This window comes from Malurus melanocephalus, unplaced genomic scaffold (assembly GCF_030028575.1).
Source record: "Malurus melanocephalus ecotype Western Australia unplaced genomic scaffold, MMel_1.1 scaffold_82, whole genome shotgun sequence".
Lineage (NCBI taxonomy): Eukaryota > Metazoa > Chordata > Aves > Passeriformes > Maluridae > Malurus > Malurus melanocephalus.
The window spans coordinates 38,818-56,836 of record NW_026623314.1 but is presented as its reverse complement, the minus strand read 5'-3'; the positions used below and the strand labels follow the sequence as shown (position 1 = coordinate 56,836).

The 18,019-nt window shown below is 34.6% G+C and overlaps 1 protein-coding gene across 1 annotated transcript in view; it reads right to left on the bottom strand.

The window, feature by feature from the left end:
* LRPPRC (leucine rich pentatricopeptide repeat containing) overlaps positions 1–18,019 on the bottom strand; it is a gene marked incomplete at its 5' end in the record, with an annotated part of 85,336 nt that overhangs the window by 60,920 nt on the left and 6,397 nt on the right. The window contains 12 exons of the mRNA XM_057367681.1: positions 317–410; positions 1,018–1,136; positions 6,924–7,031; positions 7,113–7,218; positions 7,504–7,646; positions 8,408–8,552; positions 9,584–9,710; positions 10,198–10,284; positions 10,860–10,918; positions 11,009–11,130; positions 11,812–11,934; positions 14,359–14,558. Of these exons, the coding sequence (XP_057223664.1) occupies positions 317–410; positions 1,018–1,136; positions 6,924–7,031; positions 7,113–7,218; positions 7,504–7,646; positions 8,408–8,552; positions 9,584–9,710; positions 10,198–10,284; positions 10,860–10,918; positions 11,009–11,130; positions 11,812–11,934; positions 14,359–14,558 (1,433 nt within the window). The remainder of the gene's footprint in view (positions 1–316; positions 411–1,017; positions 1,137–6,923; positions 7,032–7,112; positions 7,219–7,503; positions 7,647–8,407; positions 8,553–9,583; positions 9,711–10,197; positions 10,285–10,859; positions 10,919–11,008; positions 11,131–11,811; positions 11,935–14,358; positions 14,559–18,019) is intronic.

Sequence of the window (18,019 nt, the reverse complement as noted above, 5' to 3'; positions counted from 1 at the left end):
GGCCTTACCGAAAATAAACTGTTTGCTTAAGCTAAGTACAAGAGTGTCATATTCCTATCACAATCACAGTAAAGCTGTTATTTGCTAAAAACCCGTATGCAAATCTTACGGCCAGGTTCAATACCAAAGAAGAATTAAACTATGACTTACGGTTCAGAATTGGTAGTTTCAATCTGACAAATCATCACAGAAGAACCTCACACGATAACTCTTTGCTCAAGTTCCCTATGTATCTTGAAACTTCACATATTAATACAAGTAAATCTGTTAGCCTACCACCAAGTACACAGTAACATGCAACAAGAAAAATACTCACGTAGAGAAATAACCTTGTCCAGCCTCCCGCGCAGTGCTTCACATCTTATTTCTGCTACATAGAGTCCAACATTTTCAAACAGGCAGTCATTTTCCTAGAGMAAAAACAATCATTGGAACTTCACACAGCAAAGACCTTCTGATACTTCATATTTTTAAACACTTCCTTCCCAAAGGCAACAGGTAGCTTTTGAGAACACAGAAGGTGCTCTACAGAAGTCTATAYGGCAGCCAAATGAGTTGCTACTGGTCAAAATTTTTTTTTTGTATTGAAATCAACGGCAAGAGACAAAGTTAGGAAAGGCAGAAAGACTGGGACAGTTGAACTTGGTCTCCAAATCTCAATTCTTAAGCAAGCAAAAAAAATTATTCTCTAGAAACAATTGTAGTACTTCCAGTCCCCAGTGAAAAAAAAAGGCATTATTTATCATTCGTTTACTTTTCCAATTCAGGAAACACAAAACTATTAGGTCTGGAGCAAAMTATTTTGGTTAGCTCTGAAAAAGAAAACCAGCAGGAGAAGACATGAAAAACAAACCATCAGTGAAACAACTGTTTGAAGAAATATTTTGAATATTCTGAAAAGGCTTCATCATACTAGATTCATGTTTGGAGCACTACTGTGATCTAAGGCCTTCATAGAGAATATAATATAAGAAGCCATGTATAAGTCATTTTCACAAATTTTAAATGCAAACTCACCTTCAGTTGGGCATGGGCAGTTTCAGTATCAGCAAAATTTTTAAAAACATAGTCTGTGTATGTTTCTGCATCAAGGTCCACCCCCAATTTGTGCATCACTTTGAGGACCTCAAAGATACCTACCAAGGCAAAATTAATAAGGTTAAGCATTCAGAAAAATGAAAACTCGAGAATTAACATTCAAAAATAAATGTTGCTTTACAAAAAAGAAATTGTTTCCTCTATTTCCCTCCCTGAAATTGCCACGAAAAATCCYACATTTCTATTTTAGGCATTAATAGAATTCTTAACTGTGAAACTTAAAATAATTTATTAAACTTCCTATTCTGTGCTGTACTACAAAGAATATGAAAGTTCAGTTTGAAAATTGCTGTTAYACAAAGTTACTTTCTAACACAGCAAATATATGAGTTCACCATGTTTGCAGAACACCATAGAGAACTATGTATCAAAATGTCCATATTATTGTGCATAAAAAAATCTGAAATTTGATATAAAGTACATAATCAAACTCAAGATACAAACACATTCTTCAATGTATCATACATCCCTAGCTTTTCTCCCAGTATCCAACCCTGATTAGCATTAATGCTCAAGATTTGTCTCTAGATTTGTTTAAAATGAGTAACATTCTTGAAACCAAATTGGTTGACTACTCTGCAACGCATCCACTTCAAACTAGAAATTCAGAAAAAGGTTGGAGTCTCCCAAGTCCAGTGAAGCTACAATGTAACTTTTACAGGGTTCAGATCATTTCACACAACTAGACTGTGCATCACTCCTGTAGATACACATTTGAAGACAACAGACAACAAATATTAATATTCCAGCAACTAGAGTGTAGTTTTAGAGTACATGTCATTCTTYTTATTGCTCACACTCTTCTGATTTGCAGAAACTTCTTACAATAACCTTAGGTACCAAACTCTGAACCCCTGTCAAAATCAATACAGGTATAATCCTTTTTTGCTGGTCTAAAAATGATTTGTCAGTTGCTGCAGGACACCAGTACCAAACAGCATATGTTTTTTTCAACTTGCATTTCATACTTATTACTTTAAAAATGTCCAAAGTCCCTGTCTTTGCCCTGGAGTGCCACCTATGGAAAAGTGACACTTCCATGAATATTTTATGCAGTGCACTATGGTGCAAATAATCAAATGTGAATTCCCTTTGAGCACTTGAAAATACATGCAGGCAAGTCACACTAGATTAAAGTCGCATCATCTGTTCGAGTTTGCCTTAAACAAAACTCTGATTTTGGACCAGAATCTGCAAAAATATGAATAAGGAATTAATTACTCTTTCTTCATACCTTTCAAAGGTTAACAGCTAGTTTMTATTTCATGTTTTCAACATCCCAGATAATACATTAAGTCCTCTTATGCTAAAACCTTTTCCAAAATCACTGTCTCACTAAAAAGTGGTTTGAAGACCAAGAACTAGACCCCACAGTGAATAAGGTGTGGTGCACTCAGGAGGTTTCAGCTCAAACTTGTATCCAGAACAGTGCAGWAAACAGGCTGGTTAAGCATCCCACTCCCTAGCAGACAGACTAGACCACATTTCCTGAGCAGGAARGGGCAGGTATGAGGAACAGAACACCAGCACAACAGCAACATGCAGATACCACAACAACACTTCACTGAGGTAACTGCAAACTTAAAGTGAAGATATGTGTGGCAGCATTTTTTTTAAAAATAAGATGGCTGATGTAGAATTTTTGGGGGGACAGAAGATTAATGGAACTAACACAGACTCCTCTAATTTTGCATACATTTTCTACCTCATCAAGAGCAGAACTATTTTATAGTCAAATAAACATCTTCCACAATACTAAGCAATGAAACACTTCCATTTCAATTAAAAGGATTTGAGCATTATGTACATGGACTTTAATAAATTCTTTCTTTCTCATACTGGAAAATGTGCTAACATCTTCTCTCTTTACCAACCAAAAAAAGACACAGAAGTTCAGTCATGTTCATGTAGAACACTGGTCTCATAAACTTTTTTGAGAACAACTTCCCAAATATACACATAGAGTGAYTTAGAAATTATACATATGTATAATACTGTCCTGATATACTGTGGGCATTATCAAACACACAAAAACAGAAAGCCAAAAAGGATAAAATATTTATTTCATAACAGYCCACTCACAACCCAGTGGATTGCCTTGCACACCCCACTTTGCAGACCRCTGATCCAGAAGACTGGGCATGAGTAAAACCCACAGCCAAGTCTTCTGGCCATCTCCCTGCTTGATGAAGAACAGGCTTTTTGAGATCTTGGGCTGACACATATGTAACATTCTGCTCAGGAACTGAGCAGAATCAAGTAACTGAGTGAGTGGAAAGACAACAGAACAAAACAAAGCCAAACTTCTTTTTATCAATACTGGAAACTCAAAATACTGCAACAGATTCCAACCTCAAACCAGTATACCGAAGATCAAATGCAGAAGAGATGAACTATGAGGTGGTCATAATATTTATGTGGTAGAGCAGCTTTTCAAAAACTGAAAAGAGAGGCTTGCATTTCAGTCTACCATTCGTTTCCTAAGGTTCTCACAGTTAAGCCATGCCTTCTCCCTAAAGCAGTCCCATGAGAACAGGAAGAATTTCTAAGGCAGTTATGTACAGTTCTGCATGTGCAAGGGAAGTAAATTTTGGCTTTAAGCAGTTTTCTAAGGAACAAAAAAACAAAACTTCAGTTCAAAAAGTAAGGTCACATTCAGGAAAACATAATATTTAACATATCTTTGCTGTGCTGCTAATTTTAGGTGCACTCAGAATGTTCTTTGCCAGACAACTTTCGTCTGTGAAACAGGATTCCAAGCAGTAACTTTGTGAAATCACCACCCTTATTTCCCTCTGGACCCGTACTCTTAATTTCCGAAGTAAAAACTGAATTACCGTCCACTAACCATGTGTTTTGTACATAACAATAGTTTATACAATAGTTTAATAATAGTAGAATCCAAAAGGAAAATACACACTTGTAAAAGGTGWTTTTAAAACTAACATGATCAGTCAAAAGCAAAGGGGAGCTATAAAATATTCAGTATCAAGCGTAAGTCAAACATTTCTGCTTATTTACACTAGGCCCTCCTGATTTTAGTGCRTACCTGATACAAAATGACTCTCAGTGCCAGTAACAATTTCAGATTCACTGCATATTGTTCTTTTAAAACCTGCAAGCACTTYTCATTCCTAAAAGCTTAATAAATACTATGGAATGAAGTATTTTTCAGCTTATATAACGGATGCACACAAAGGCAATACTTCATCAGAAATTACTTGCCGATGTAAAATGACTTAAAAGAACTGTTTGCTATTTCAGAGTGGCTAAACTGTATTTCAAAWTGGCCTTGTTTAGTTTCATACCTCCTAGCCACCACTTCATTGCTACCTTTTTCTCAAACACAATTCCRTAATGCAGAAACTACAGAATTTCCTTTGATATCCAGTGTAAGATTTTGCTGTAATAAACAGCAGAGAAACATGTAATTAACATTGTTATTTGTTATTTAATTTTCACTCTTTATGTACTCATTCAGACATTTGCAGACTGCAGTTCTAGATAGGCTGTTGCTTATATTCTGTTTTCTTTAATGATTATTTAGTCCAGTCCATACCCTATCATCTTTTATAAAATCTGATATAAAATAGATTTCTATAAAACAGATTTTTTATAAAATCCATAAAATTTTATAAAATCATCATTTTTAATAATCTCCTCAAAGATCTTTTCCAGTTCCAGCCTTGCCTAAACCGAGATACAAAATTACACACATTAGGCTGGGCATTACTACTTCACTGAGAAATAATTATTTTATTTTTGGTATGAGTGGTGATACTGTGTCTATACTTGTGTTCACATCATTTTTTGCTGCTAGAAAGCACCATTCTCTGCTCACTTACTGTCTGCTCTCACCCTTAGGTTCTCACTGCAGCATTACTGTTTGCTCTACTATTTCTACAAAACAGTTCCAGGGTGGATGAAGTTTTTTCCCCCATTTAGCTTACCTTAAGTGTATTGGTTGTATTTTTAGACAGTGGAACTAATTTTTTCATTTTTTTATTATGAACTTGGAAGAAAATGAATGCAAGCTTACACATGGAAAGAAGACAACTTGTTTCACTATTGAGCAAGAATAGTGACACTGATTCTTCACTATAGAAGCAAGTGATGAGGTATCTTCTTACCTAATCTATTTTAAGAATTGCAAAATCACTACCTTGCATAGGCATGTACAAAGCAGCAATGCTTCCAGTTGACAATAATAACTTGGACAGTGAGTGCCAGGCTACAAAAGAGTTTGCAAATTCWTAGCATTATCTTATAGCCACACAGAAGTATAGGGATGCAATGCCTCTGCAGTCAGAAAAAGGCTCTATGGAAAATGGCTRCAAATGCTAGAATTGAGGGTTCCTTCATCAGTTTTCTTCTCAATTTGCTTACATCACTTCCAGCAGCAACTACTAGCCAAAGCACAGTTCATTTCCACAGTAGGGAGTCCAAATTAAGGTAACCTCTGATCTTGACAAACACTAAAAGAAGTATGAAAACCTAAGTTTCTCTCAACATTCAATTCTTCAATTTTGGGTGCCAAGTCTAAATATAAAAACACTTCCAATGTCTCCTAGAGTTGTGTTAGTGAGGTGAAATTTTCTACGGAGTAACAGAAAGTACCTTTTTTCAGTAAGCAGCAGCCACATAGRAAAGTATGACACTGATTTCAATTTACTTATTTTTGGCAACACTGTRCTTCATGTAAGTCACAAAGGACCCAAATAAAACACTTCCAGACTTTAAAAATAACATAGAACTTTCAAGGATTTGAAAACCAGGGAGAAGATAAACTTGGGCAGTAGTCTAGCAGAAACAGGGCCTAAGGAGTTAATAAAAACTGAATATTGTTTTCACAAAGGCTTTTTGAAAAAGACTTGAGACATTTTTATAGCCAGAAACAATTAGGGAATACTTGTTTCAGCATTTCTTCCAAACTGGAATGTGACTGTATATTTAAGATAAAATTGCGATATGAAGAGTCTGCTAAAAGCACTTTTTTTTTGTTTGTGCATTTTGTTTGTCACCCAGTGTCACACTAACAACTCTGCATCTCATTCTAAAGCACATTATACTGTGAGATAAGATGAAAAAGACAGTTTTTTGTTTCCCCAAGGGGGAAGTACTTCTGTTAAAAGCATCTTTTTACAATACCATTCTTTCTGAATTACCAATAACGCAAACCAAAGAATTAGATACTGTACTCTAAAATTTAATATTTGTTCAATTCTTATTCATATCCTGTAGACATCCCCATGTGTAACAGGGGAAAGTATGCTAAATGCTTAAACCTACTTAAGAATCCCAAAGATTGAGCATTTTTGTCCTTCAATCAGCATGCTGTCAGGTCAGGCTCACACATTCAGCAATGTAAGTTCTCCTGCAGTTTTTATGCTTGTAACAAAACTCACGTTGGTTCATCAGGCAAATAATAAGATGCTGGCTTGAAAAAAGGACTGGATTTGTAGTCCAAGAGAGCTATAATAACATAGCCTTACTTTTAAATTCTTCGTTTGGACTTCAGTTTCTTCAAGTAAACTAAATAGTAATGAGCAGCATAAAGACCAGTGGAAGGAAGAAAGAATGTGAAGAGTTAAAAAGGYAACTAAACACTCTCTCACATCTTTCTTGTCAAGGGAGAGTTGAAATTCGTAGAACTGTATCACAATCAAGTAAGAAAAGAGGTTTTAAAAAAGTCTTTCTGAAGGAAAAATTGTTTAAAATGAGGACAGACAWGAGAAATTAAATGAAGCTTCTGCTATATGAATCTCATAGCAGTGCATAGTTGCACTAGTTTGCAATAATGCTAGAGCTTTTGTCAGATAACTCACCTTTAAGGTTATTCTCTTTCTGGTATGCAACTAGCAGYGGCCAGCAATAGTGAGGTCTGAGTGGCAAGCCTTCCTCTTTCATCATCTTCATTACATCAAYGGCCAAGGCTGAAAACATTCACAAAATAATTAAACAGTGACCAAGTACTCTAAACGAGCCCATGTAAAATAACTAAATAAGCAGAGTACCTGATCTGTTGGCCTCCAAAGCACAACGCAAGACAAATGGCAATGGTGCCGAGTGCATCTTCGCTTCTTGTAACTCGTTACAGAAGTGCTTCAGCTTCTTCAGAGGCTGCAAACAATTTCAAAAATTAACTTATTGTATTTATCAATTTCTCAAGTTGTTAAGAAAATCAGATTCTTCTAATGTATAGAAAACGGATTTTACATAAGCCAAGCAGGATTCCTTTATGAATTTCAATTTAATATGAAAGTTGATACGAAATAATAAAATTCTTCTTTTGCTCTTGAAGAACTGTGCAACAACTCACCATTTTCAATCTTCACACTTGCATTAAACTAAATAAATACAGCATTATTATTAGATTAAGAAAAAAAGTATCACTATTCTGCTTACCAAGTCTCTGTTTACACAGTGTTGCAAGAAGAAGCTACCTTGGTCCACATTGTCACGTGATAAATGACTTAAAGACTTCAAAATGTTGAAGCTGATATCTTCAAAGCCGTGAGTTATCAGATTCAAACACAGGTTCATTGCATCTAGCAGTTGAAAAACAGAGAACAAAATTRATAACGTGCACGTAACTATTTCCCCTTAARCTACTAAAATTACTGAAAGCCAGAAAATGAAATGTTTTACAATTACCACTAACATAATTCTAAACAAGATTACCAAACCAAATTTGAGACTACCCTTTCCAGATTTATATTTATCAATGAAATTCACTTTTCCATTAGAAGACTAGGCAAAAATTACCAAAGTATCACCACTGCAGCATGACAGAAGGATAAGGAAAAGCAAAACAAATTTCTAGACATGCCAAAAAAGGAAACAAATGGATGAAGTATAATTAACAGTTATAAATCAGATTAGACATAGTGGGATCCAGAAGTGGCTTTACATGTAGGTAATAAAAAACTATATTCAGTATTTAGTCTCCCTTTTTTCTAGCAGTCACAACGAGCTCTCACAACAGGAATCTTAACGGTGGTGTCGAAGAAAAGACTCCACATTCGCTGTTTCCTATAAAATCTTAATGAACTTTAGAAATTTATTTAAAAGTGATAAATTAATTTTTGTATGCAAATTATTTAAGCAGTTTATATTTAGATTAYATAAAACATGATCAGAAACACACAAACACACAAATCAATCCACAAATGAATGGCAAAAATATTCTTTTCCCTCAGTATTTGAGAGGAAAGTAYAAAGTTACCTGATTTTGGAATAAAAAGGAAAAACCAGAAAAAAAAAGGAAAAATGATCACTCTTCAYCCTATTGTAGGAACCAAGGACATACCTGGAATCAATTCCCTTTCAAATCTTATACGTCCCTTAACATCCTCAATGTGCTGTGGATATCCAGCCTTGGCAAGGCTAAAAATCACCTGCATCAAAATCCTATCCATAAGGTACCCTTCAGTCTTCTCAACCTGCTCTAGAGTCTGTAAAACCAAAATAAATTTAACTTCAATCAACTCCAAAGTGACTTGAAACAGAATACATTTTAAATCAAACCAAAATGAAAAAACAAAACACAAAAAGCTTTTTTTTTTAAACCCACAGGTTTAGATAATGGAACATGATATAGAGAAAGAATATGCAAGAAGCATTGAGAGGGACTCAAACACCTTTAGACTACAGAAAGAAAAAGGGACAACTGAAAGGGATATAACATACAGTTTCTTTCTAATATCTGATAATATATGAAAACTCCAGAGGTATCCTCATAGTGAGATGCCTTTCAAAAAAAAAATTACTTTTTAAAGGGAAGAATGACTAATCAAACATTTTGTCACTGTTTGGAAGAATGCTGTTTAATGAATTTTTGTTTAAGTCACACAACAAAATTATGTTTGCAATATCCTCACCCTTGATTTGATCCTCTGCATCTTATTAACTCCTGATACAACTTAAGAAAATTGGTTTGATCTTTTCTTGTTGCTTTACCAGTATTTCTTTGATTTAAGGAAAAAGTAAGAGAGAATACTTGAAAAAAATCAGCTACACAAAGGGCCGTAATGCAGCCTCACCTTCTGAATATCTWAGCTGTTGGTAGGAACTCTCAAAAGAAAAAAATTTATTTTTAATGGAAATATCCTGTGGCTTCAATGGCCAAAGGATGGCTCAATGGRAACAGAATAATCAAGGTTCACTTTTTATTTTCATATATAAATATATAAATTTCTCACATGCACTGTCATTGAAAACACTTCTAAATAATTGCATTGTTCACTGACAAATCTATCTTCCCARAGTGAAATGTCACTATCGAAAGACAAGTATATTTCAGAAATTCTGAGATTGCTTTCAGTTACCAGCTAATCAAATGCAATAAAAAAAAATTGTTAATTACTTTAAAGTAGGAGGAAACCAATTATAAAATTCTTTCTTATTCTTCCTGCATGGACAGAAAGTATTCCTAAGTTATAGTGAACAAAAAATCAAGTTGTATCTAAATTCCAATTTGCAATACCTTTTTGATGCTATCTGCATCACCCTTTTCAGCATACACACTCAGCAGTGATAAATAGGTGTCTGGACCTGGTTCAACACCAGCCATCCTCATCACTGAAAGGATGTTTTCGGCACTCTTCATATCTCTGAAAGAATTCAAAGTAAGACTCTCAGCAGATTTAATCATAATGACGTTTATTGCAACTTCCACATTTTCTCATTAAATAAATMAGAATTGGAAACAAAGACTGCAACAGGCTTAGAGAAACTTACTTTAACTAAGCAAATCATGAAAGGTGAAAGTGCAATTCATTTTAATAATTGCATTACTTAAAATACTCTTTCAACTTTAACAGATGATAAAGTTCACAACTAAGTGCAGCAAATTTCTTCTCAAGCACTACAAAAGTACAGTAATTTATCTTGAAATACAAGATTTTCAGACACAAGAAACAAATCTACTTCCTTTGTTAAACAGCTTTTTTGCTTCATAAATGCATACAGTCTTCTACACATTATTATTCAAAACCATCACACTACTTTGCAGCATGTAATTTTTCTGTACAGTTGTATCACTTTATATTCTAGTAAAGCTAACAGTAAACAAAAAGAATAAAATGTTTTAAACATTACCCTGATCTTGCATGTCCTTTCAAAAGGCTACTGAATACTGCCTCAGTGATGGGGAGATCTTTGCTCTTCATAAATCCGAGAATCTTACTGCAAAATATAAGACAATTTGTATTTGCCACTTTGCAACATGCAGACACCAGGGTGGGGCTGGTTTTTAAAATTTTTTTATCTTCATTTTACTTATTTCTCATGCCATGTAATCACACTGTTAGGACTTAACCTTACTATGATTAAAATATTAGAGAGATACACAGCAAGTCCTGTGTAGTAATAACAAACAGAATTACTACTTTTTGCTCCTTAAACCACTTTATTCTCATATGCCTTTCCCAGTAGCCATTTTCTTAAAAAGGCAGTGAGCCTTCATAACCTCACACCTTTTCATGCTGGCTCTAGAAATGACAAAACAAGTTTTTTTTTGAGCACTGTGAATACAACTTGATTTGAACAYGTTGGTCTATCACTTATCTTTATTTTGCTTTGTGTAGATTACAGCAGTCTCCAGGAAACTGCTCTTCACTGCTTGGTTAAAATATATAAAACCCTTCTCTACTTTGCTCAATTTCTATGAATTACACAGAAATCAGTTTTAATATTGGTGGTAGGAAATAGGAGAAACAAGTTTTGTGGAAATCCCCTGAAATATAAATGCAAAAGAATACCTTGCTCCTTCAATGTCACCCTCATTGCAATAAGCGGCAATCAATCTTTGGTACGTAACCTACAGGAAACAAAAAGGGGAAATTAATTATTTCCATTCAATGAATAGATACTACTGTTAAGAATGAAGATCCTGTAAAAGAGTACCTACTCGATTGGGCTGCACATTAGCTTCCTCCATTCTGGCCAAGAATTCTGTCGGAGAAAATTTGTGCTCATTCTGAAGGTAGACTTTAAGCAAAGCATTGTAATGGCTTGTATCATACACAGCACCTAAAGAAATATTTCAGCCACAGTCAGTGAATGTAGATTGTCTAAATTCAACATAGTTTCATAGCTTTTTCAGGTAATTAATTTATGTCAATTTTACTCTGTATGAACCTAGCACACTGCTTCCTTTTATCCACCTTTGATATAGCAGACATTTATTTAACAGCTCATGTATTTACAAAAGGCTAAAATGTAACAAGAGCACAGTAATAGCAACGCTATTCTGTAGTCTCTACAGCTGTATTTATTTTATAGGTTCAGCAATATTACTGACAAAAAGCATTTACCTATGCATTATCTATAGATAAATGATGCACTTATAATAAAAATATCATCTGATACAAGAGRTGATAGCACAAGGAATACTCAGCCCAGCAGGAATAAAGGTAACATCTAACAAAATAAAATTCAATAATGAAAATCAAGCAAAAGTCCAATTTTAGCATCTTACAAAAAAAAAAAATCTTTAGATTTATTATTAGCACCCCTAGATGTCACTATAACCCCCAGAATTAGAAACAGGTCTCTCACCTGAAAAATAAAATCTACTGTTCATTCCGTAATATGTACAACCTGCTTTAATCTAACATTTAAACACTATTAAAATACATTGTATTTCATGACAAAGAAAGTAACTACAGCACAGAGCTGTCCTTGCAAGAAGGACTAAGAGGCTGAACATACCAAGTTCTTTCATCTTATCCCATATCATATGGGCCAGTTCTGTTCTTTCAGCTGACGATACCTCTGGTAAAATAGCACCACAACTTTGCAACAGAAGCAAGGTCTGGTTACTCCCTGGACACCCTGCAAGTGGAACAAAAACACAAATGTCTTCATAAATATGCATTCAATATTAGAAAGATTTGAGACTGACCTACTGAAATATTTAAGCATTTTCTATAGAATAGAATTTTCTTCAAGACTGAATATTTTTACTGAACAGGATCCCCAAATGATTAAACAATGGCATACTATGGCACTTCATGATAAGACATGGCCTTTAGTACAATAATGAGCTCAGGTGAGCAGAAAYTGTTAAAAGTACAACATCAAATTCCTAAACTTAGATTATACAATACTTTCAACTTCCCAGCTCAAGATCCTGAGATAATTTCATCCTAACAGGGACATAACTTTCTGGCAAATTTCTAAAATGTCAAAATACTTCATACCAAYTCAATTCCAGAACTAGTAGTCAGAGACATTTCCACATATAAACTTCCATCTCCACTTCTGTCTATGCATAATACATAACAAATGAGAACATTTACATCTAGAGAATAGTGAGGGAAACTGTAAGGTAATCTGCCTTTTCTGACTTCTGTACTAGTCCCAGAATGTTAAAGAACTATAAACTCTTGCACTTCACTACTTTTCCAGAGTCCAAGTAAGGCAGAACAGCAGAATCTATCACAAATGACCCAATCTGCAGAAGAATGTTTTTTTCTTTCACATCTTTAGATGTAAACCCAGCAATTTCAAATTAAAATGAGTTTCTTTAGAAAGCAGTATACTGTCAAGTATAATCATCAATTCATGACTGACCAACTTTTAAATCCCTGCACACAATTACTTCATGTGATGAAAATGCCAACATCTTCAGTTTCATAATACCAGTGCTGTAACTATTAACTAAATACCTTGAAAGGGAAAAGAAAACCAAAAACTTTTGGCAGTATGAGCATGGAGAGATGTACAATGAGCTCTACCGCAATCATCTTTTCAGGCATTTTTGTGTTGTAATTAAAAATGGAAAAACAACACAAACAAAGGCAGAAATCAACATTCACCTCCACACTTTTCCTAAATTAGCTTCATTATTAACAAAAAAGAAATAAATTTTTCATATGGAAATATTTGCAATTTGTTCTAATAGCACCTTAGCTAAATCTTTTTCGTGAGTCTAYGCTTTCCTTTTCAAATATGATTACAAACCCAGAGAAAAGCCCTATTAGCATTTAATCTTTTTGTTAGTATGATGTGAAGACTGTTGAGCTAGTCAAGGTTCCTGAAGAACTTCTTGCAGATAAGCTTAGAGACAAAGAATTCTTGCAACCCACATTTGCAAATTAGAGGTTTACATCTAAAAAAACACCAGTCAGAATCAAAAATGATATCCCAGGCAAAAAAAGGAAAAAAAAAACTTTCTAAGAAAGCACATGAATTGAAGGCTCAGCTTTTAAACAGCAAAATCCAAAACTTTCAAAAGCACAATCCCAGCTAGACAAGCTGGGATATAGCAGACATTTATTTAACAGCTCATGTATTTACAAAAGGCTAAAATGTAACAAGAGCACAGTAATAGCAAYGCTATTCTGTAGTCTCTACAGCTGTATTTATTTTATAGGTTCAGCAATATTACTGACAAAAAGCATTTACCTATGCATTATCTATAGATAAATGATGCACTTATAATAAAAATATCATCTGATACAAGAGGTGATAGCAGTCCAGAGCAATACACAGCAAAGTTTAAAACTTCAGTAAACAATACATGCTGCCATTGATAAATATTGGCAGTAGTACTTAGAGAGTATATTCAGCAAATATCTGCACTGATTCATCCTAGCTGGTACCAAACCTCATCAGTTGTGGCAGCTGGTTTGCAAAATATTAATGCAGTCTGCAAATTCCAGCCAATCCATTGGAATCCATTCAATTCCATTGAATCTGCCAGAAYGGACAATGCCTCAGCTATTTGGTTTTATTTCATTAAAAAAAAAATAAAGCTTTCTTGTCATGAGTAAGCACAGCTACCTGGGAACGTGAAAACTTATGGATCATCACTCCTCCCTGTTGTAGTTCCATTTTAAAACCAATAACATCTTAAGGGCAGCATGGTTCATCACAGAGACTTTAAAAATATACTGTGGAAAAGACAGGTTATGAGCCCTGCTCAGAAGCACAATACAGTTACATGACGAAAGTGCATCATCAGATTAAAAATCCACAATAAGCAAGGCAATATAACATACCTTGAAAGTACACTTTTGCAAGACTTATAAATTCTTAAAGACAAGAAATCCTTGAAAAAGCTAACACGTGCATTCAAAGCAAAATAATAGCTCTGAAGCATTTAAAGTGTGCCCATCAACACATACAGCAGATSAAACAACACTCAAAGACAAAATACAGATCAGAATACTTTCAATTCATTTCCTTGGCTTGATGAATCATTATRTAACCCCTGAAATTTAATTTATTTTGTTTTAATTGGAAGCAACTTACCTGCTTTGCTTATTTCCTGAAAGATTTTTAGTAGAAGAGCTTTAGGGACACGGCCAGTTTTTCTGACAGAGTTATCCACTTTATTTAGTGCCCAGTCAAACTGCCAAGCTCTGGTTCGRATTTCAGAAACTGGTTCTTCTTTAACACTTCCTTCCTCTTGAGGTGCAAGTGTAAGGAACCTTATTTGGTTCATAACATTTCTGCTTGAATAGAAACAAACAAGAAAATAAAGATTACAAATCTGTGAGTCATTTTGGATACAGACTAGTCACAAAATGTCAAGAAGATAATGYTCTTCTTGCTGATGAACAGTCTCAAAAACATTCCATTTTGATACAAACAAACAAATACAGGTGATGCATTTCAGTGTCTTTCTACTTAAAACAGTCATACGTTTTCTCACAGTGACATGTTTCTCTCAGATTTTCAGTTAGTTTCACTTCATGAATTAAATGGTTCAAATACTATTCCCACAAAAATAAAAACGTTTAAGTCATCCAAGTACAATGAAAGTCTATTGTCCCATTGCAGCTACTCACTAAAGCTCTCACAAGCTTTGAAAAATCTCAAAAACAGTCACAGACAGATCTTCCAGAACACGGCAAATCAAGGGAACAAATCACACCACCATTTTCAATTAAAATGCCAAGAACTAAAGCATAGGTCAATGTGTTAGGCAAAAATGGCTTCAACACCAAAAGGATCATTCCACATTTTGCAGAATTTACAGTAACAAGCATGAGACATTTGTCCATTCCACCATGTAAACCAAACATCAACAGAAGATGTGTTTGAATATCTATTTTTCTCAAAATAAAGCATGACAACAAGAAGCATGAGAAAGTGTTCTTATTTCCAGCAAAGAAATAAGAGCTCAACTTTTTTTTTTTTTTTTTTGAAGAACAAGTTCATATATGTAAAACTGAGAAAATGGTGTGTGCCACAGCAAGGTTATGAACAGCCTGTGCAGGTGAAATTATCATTACACACAAGCATTTTAGCAAATCTGTTCTCCACTGTGCTTTCAATTGCATAAAATCAACCAGACTATCCTCCTCCATAATCCTATACAAAAAATACTTCCTGGGTGGCAAAAACAAGATTCAGCAACTTCTGAAATTGCCCTCCCTCATCTCTAGCTCTTCAGACAGCTCTTCAGCAAAATTTTTGTAAGCTCTCTAGATTAGTTTAAAAAAAAAACCAAAAACCCTAGTTGTACTCCCTGCTGTTAAAGGTGCTCCAGGAGTCCTATACAGYAATGGCTCCACATTTTGTGTAATGGCAGTCTAAAAGCCAGGAGTGCTGGCACTCTCTACAAAAAGATTTCCTAYACCTGAAGCTTGTTCACAGATCTTTCTGCTGGCTGGTTTCTCACCAGTGGCAGCACTTAAGGCCCAAGGAAAGGAAGTCCACTGGAGGAGAAAAGCTTGCTGGTRGCAATTCCATATTTCAGAAGCACAGGCAGCAAGCTGCTAAACAGCAGAGAAATCATAACCGGTTTACAAAAAATAGACTGGTGGTTTATCATGTGGTTGCCTCCTGTGAGCAGCAAATAGCCCAAGACAAACCTTATTCTTGCTGTCTGAAATCTTGCTTTGGTAACTCAGCAGGTCAAAAGTTCTAGAAATGATCTGAAGCAGAATCTCTTTCCTAATGGAGCCATGACAACAGTTTAATGGATGATATTTGATTTSTAAAWATATTTTTTTAAAATTGTTTARTAATTAAGAACGTCACTACWATKTGGCAATACCTTTTTCAAAAATGCAATTTTTACACTGCCCTATCTCCTAAAGTTCTCTCCTGAASAAGATTCCAGAGACCAGCAAATTATCTGCATGGTATATCACTAGGGAAAGGATAAGGTAGAAAGAACTGGAGAATAGAGACTCACAAAAAAGGACAGATCTCCTCCTTCAGTCTCCATTCTACTTCCTTCTAGATGGAAGTTCCCACTGATCCCTTTGGGCTAGGCCCTGTTTTATTCAGGTACTTCTGAGTTTATATCTGGCACAATATCAATTCATCCACTTCTACAAAAATATAAAATTACTGTTGYATCAGGTGAGAGTGGAAACAGCTCTTGATGTCCACAACCCACCAGAATTAATCAGAGAAAAAAATAAATGGAGAAAGAAAAGGTACCTAATATCAGAAGAACTAGAAATAAAAACAAACAAGCAAAAAAGGAAATGCTACTTTTGGCAAGCAACTTGTCAAATTAGCATCAAACTTTTTYTGTTGCTACTGGTAATGCCATCTCTCACTAAAAGTATTCCCAAGGGTGTCATTTCCCCTGATTCTCTCCCTCTTTTTCTTCTCTTTCTATAGCCTCATACAACCAGATACAGGGTACTTTTGGAAAATGTAAGTCATTAGACTAATTAAATAAAATCCAGTAGCACAAGGTAAGAATAACAATAAGATACTAAATTTTAACTCCTCCCGGGTATAACACACAAGTGAGATGCCTAGAATTTAAATATCTCCTTAATAAACATCAATAAACACCAATACTCAACTTTGAGCTGGCCAGTGGATAGCTAGAAGAACATAATCTCAAGATTGCAAGTTCTTTTTTTTTAATTAAAGATACAGATAAAAAAAAAAGTATTATGCACTCTCATACAGCCACTAAAAGAGCTACTTGAAAAGTAGCTTTCAGAATAGTTTCAGAAAGGTTAGAAAAATGCTTTGGAAACCAGCAGCAACACAGGGCTGTCTTTGTAACACAGATATTTATAGTCTGATTTCCATTAACAATCAAAGCACAAGTGTACAAAACTCCTTTGCTTCAGATTAAAATTGAAATGCCTTTTCCTATAAAAACATGCTAATTTTGAATAGTACTTTTCAAATTATTGAATAATGTTAACTTCTAACCATAAACAATTAGGTATATTTACAGTTCTTAAGTCCTGCACTGTTTTTAGAAAGCCGTCTTTGTAAGATTCTCCACATGTCAGAAGTCACAAATATTTTAAAGCACTTGCATGCAAATATTTTAAAGCACTCCATCAGATGAAGTGTAAAGATAAAAACAGTACRTGCATGTTCAACATAAGCTGGTTAACAGCATGAGAAGACTCTAAAAGTTTCATTTGTTACTAAACTCTCCAGCTTAGCATTCAGCAGGATGCTATTTATAACTTGAGTTTASAATATTATAGCACATCAATTGCTACAGTTGCACACTGTAAAATACTATACACTTAAATGAAAGTGTTATTTTTATACAGTAACTTAATTTTCTGAAAAGTGAGGAGAATTGGGCACTTCTATTTAGAACTCCTCCCCCAATGGTACTGGTGTTTCTGTTTATTTGTACTGATTAAAGACATTTTAAGGAATGGCAATATGGGAGGCCAAGTTTCAGTTTGAAACAGATGAAAACAGTATAAGATTATAAMACAACCTGAGGAACTCAAACTTCCACTGGCATCCACCTAAACCATATTCATCAGTCTGAAATATGTACAATGTAAAACTCAAGTTTACCTCACCAGATGAAGGCTGCCAGTATTTGAATAAATTACACTTTTAGTGATATTTCAAGCACTGGGTAATGTTAAGCCAATCCCATAATAAAAATTTGTTAAAAATAACTGTGGCTTCAAAAGCTGGATGAAGCTGCAGCATCTACTGTCTTGAAACTGGTATG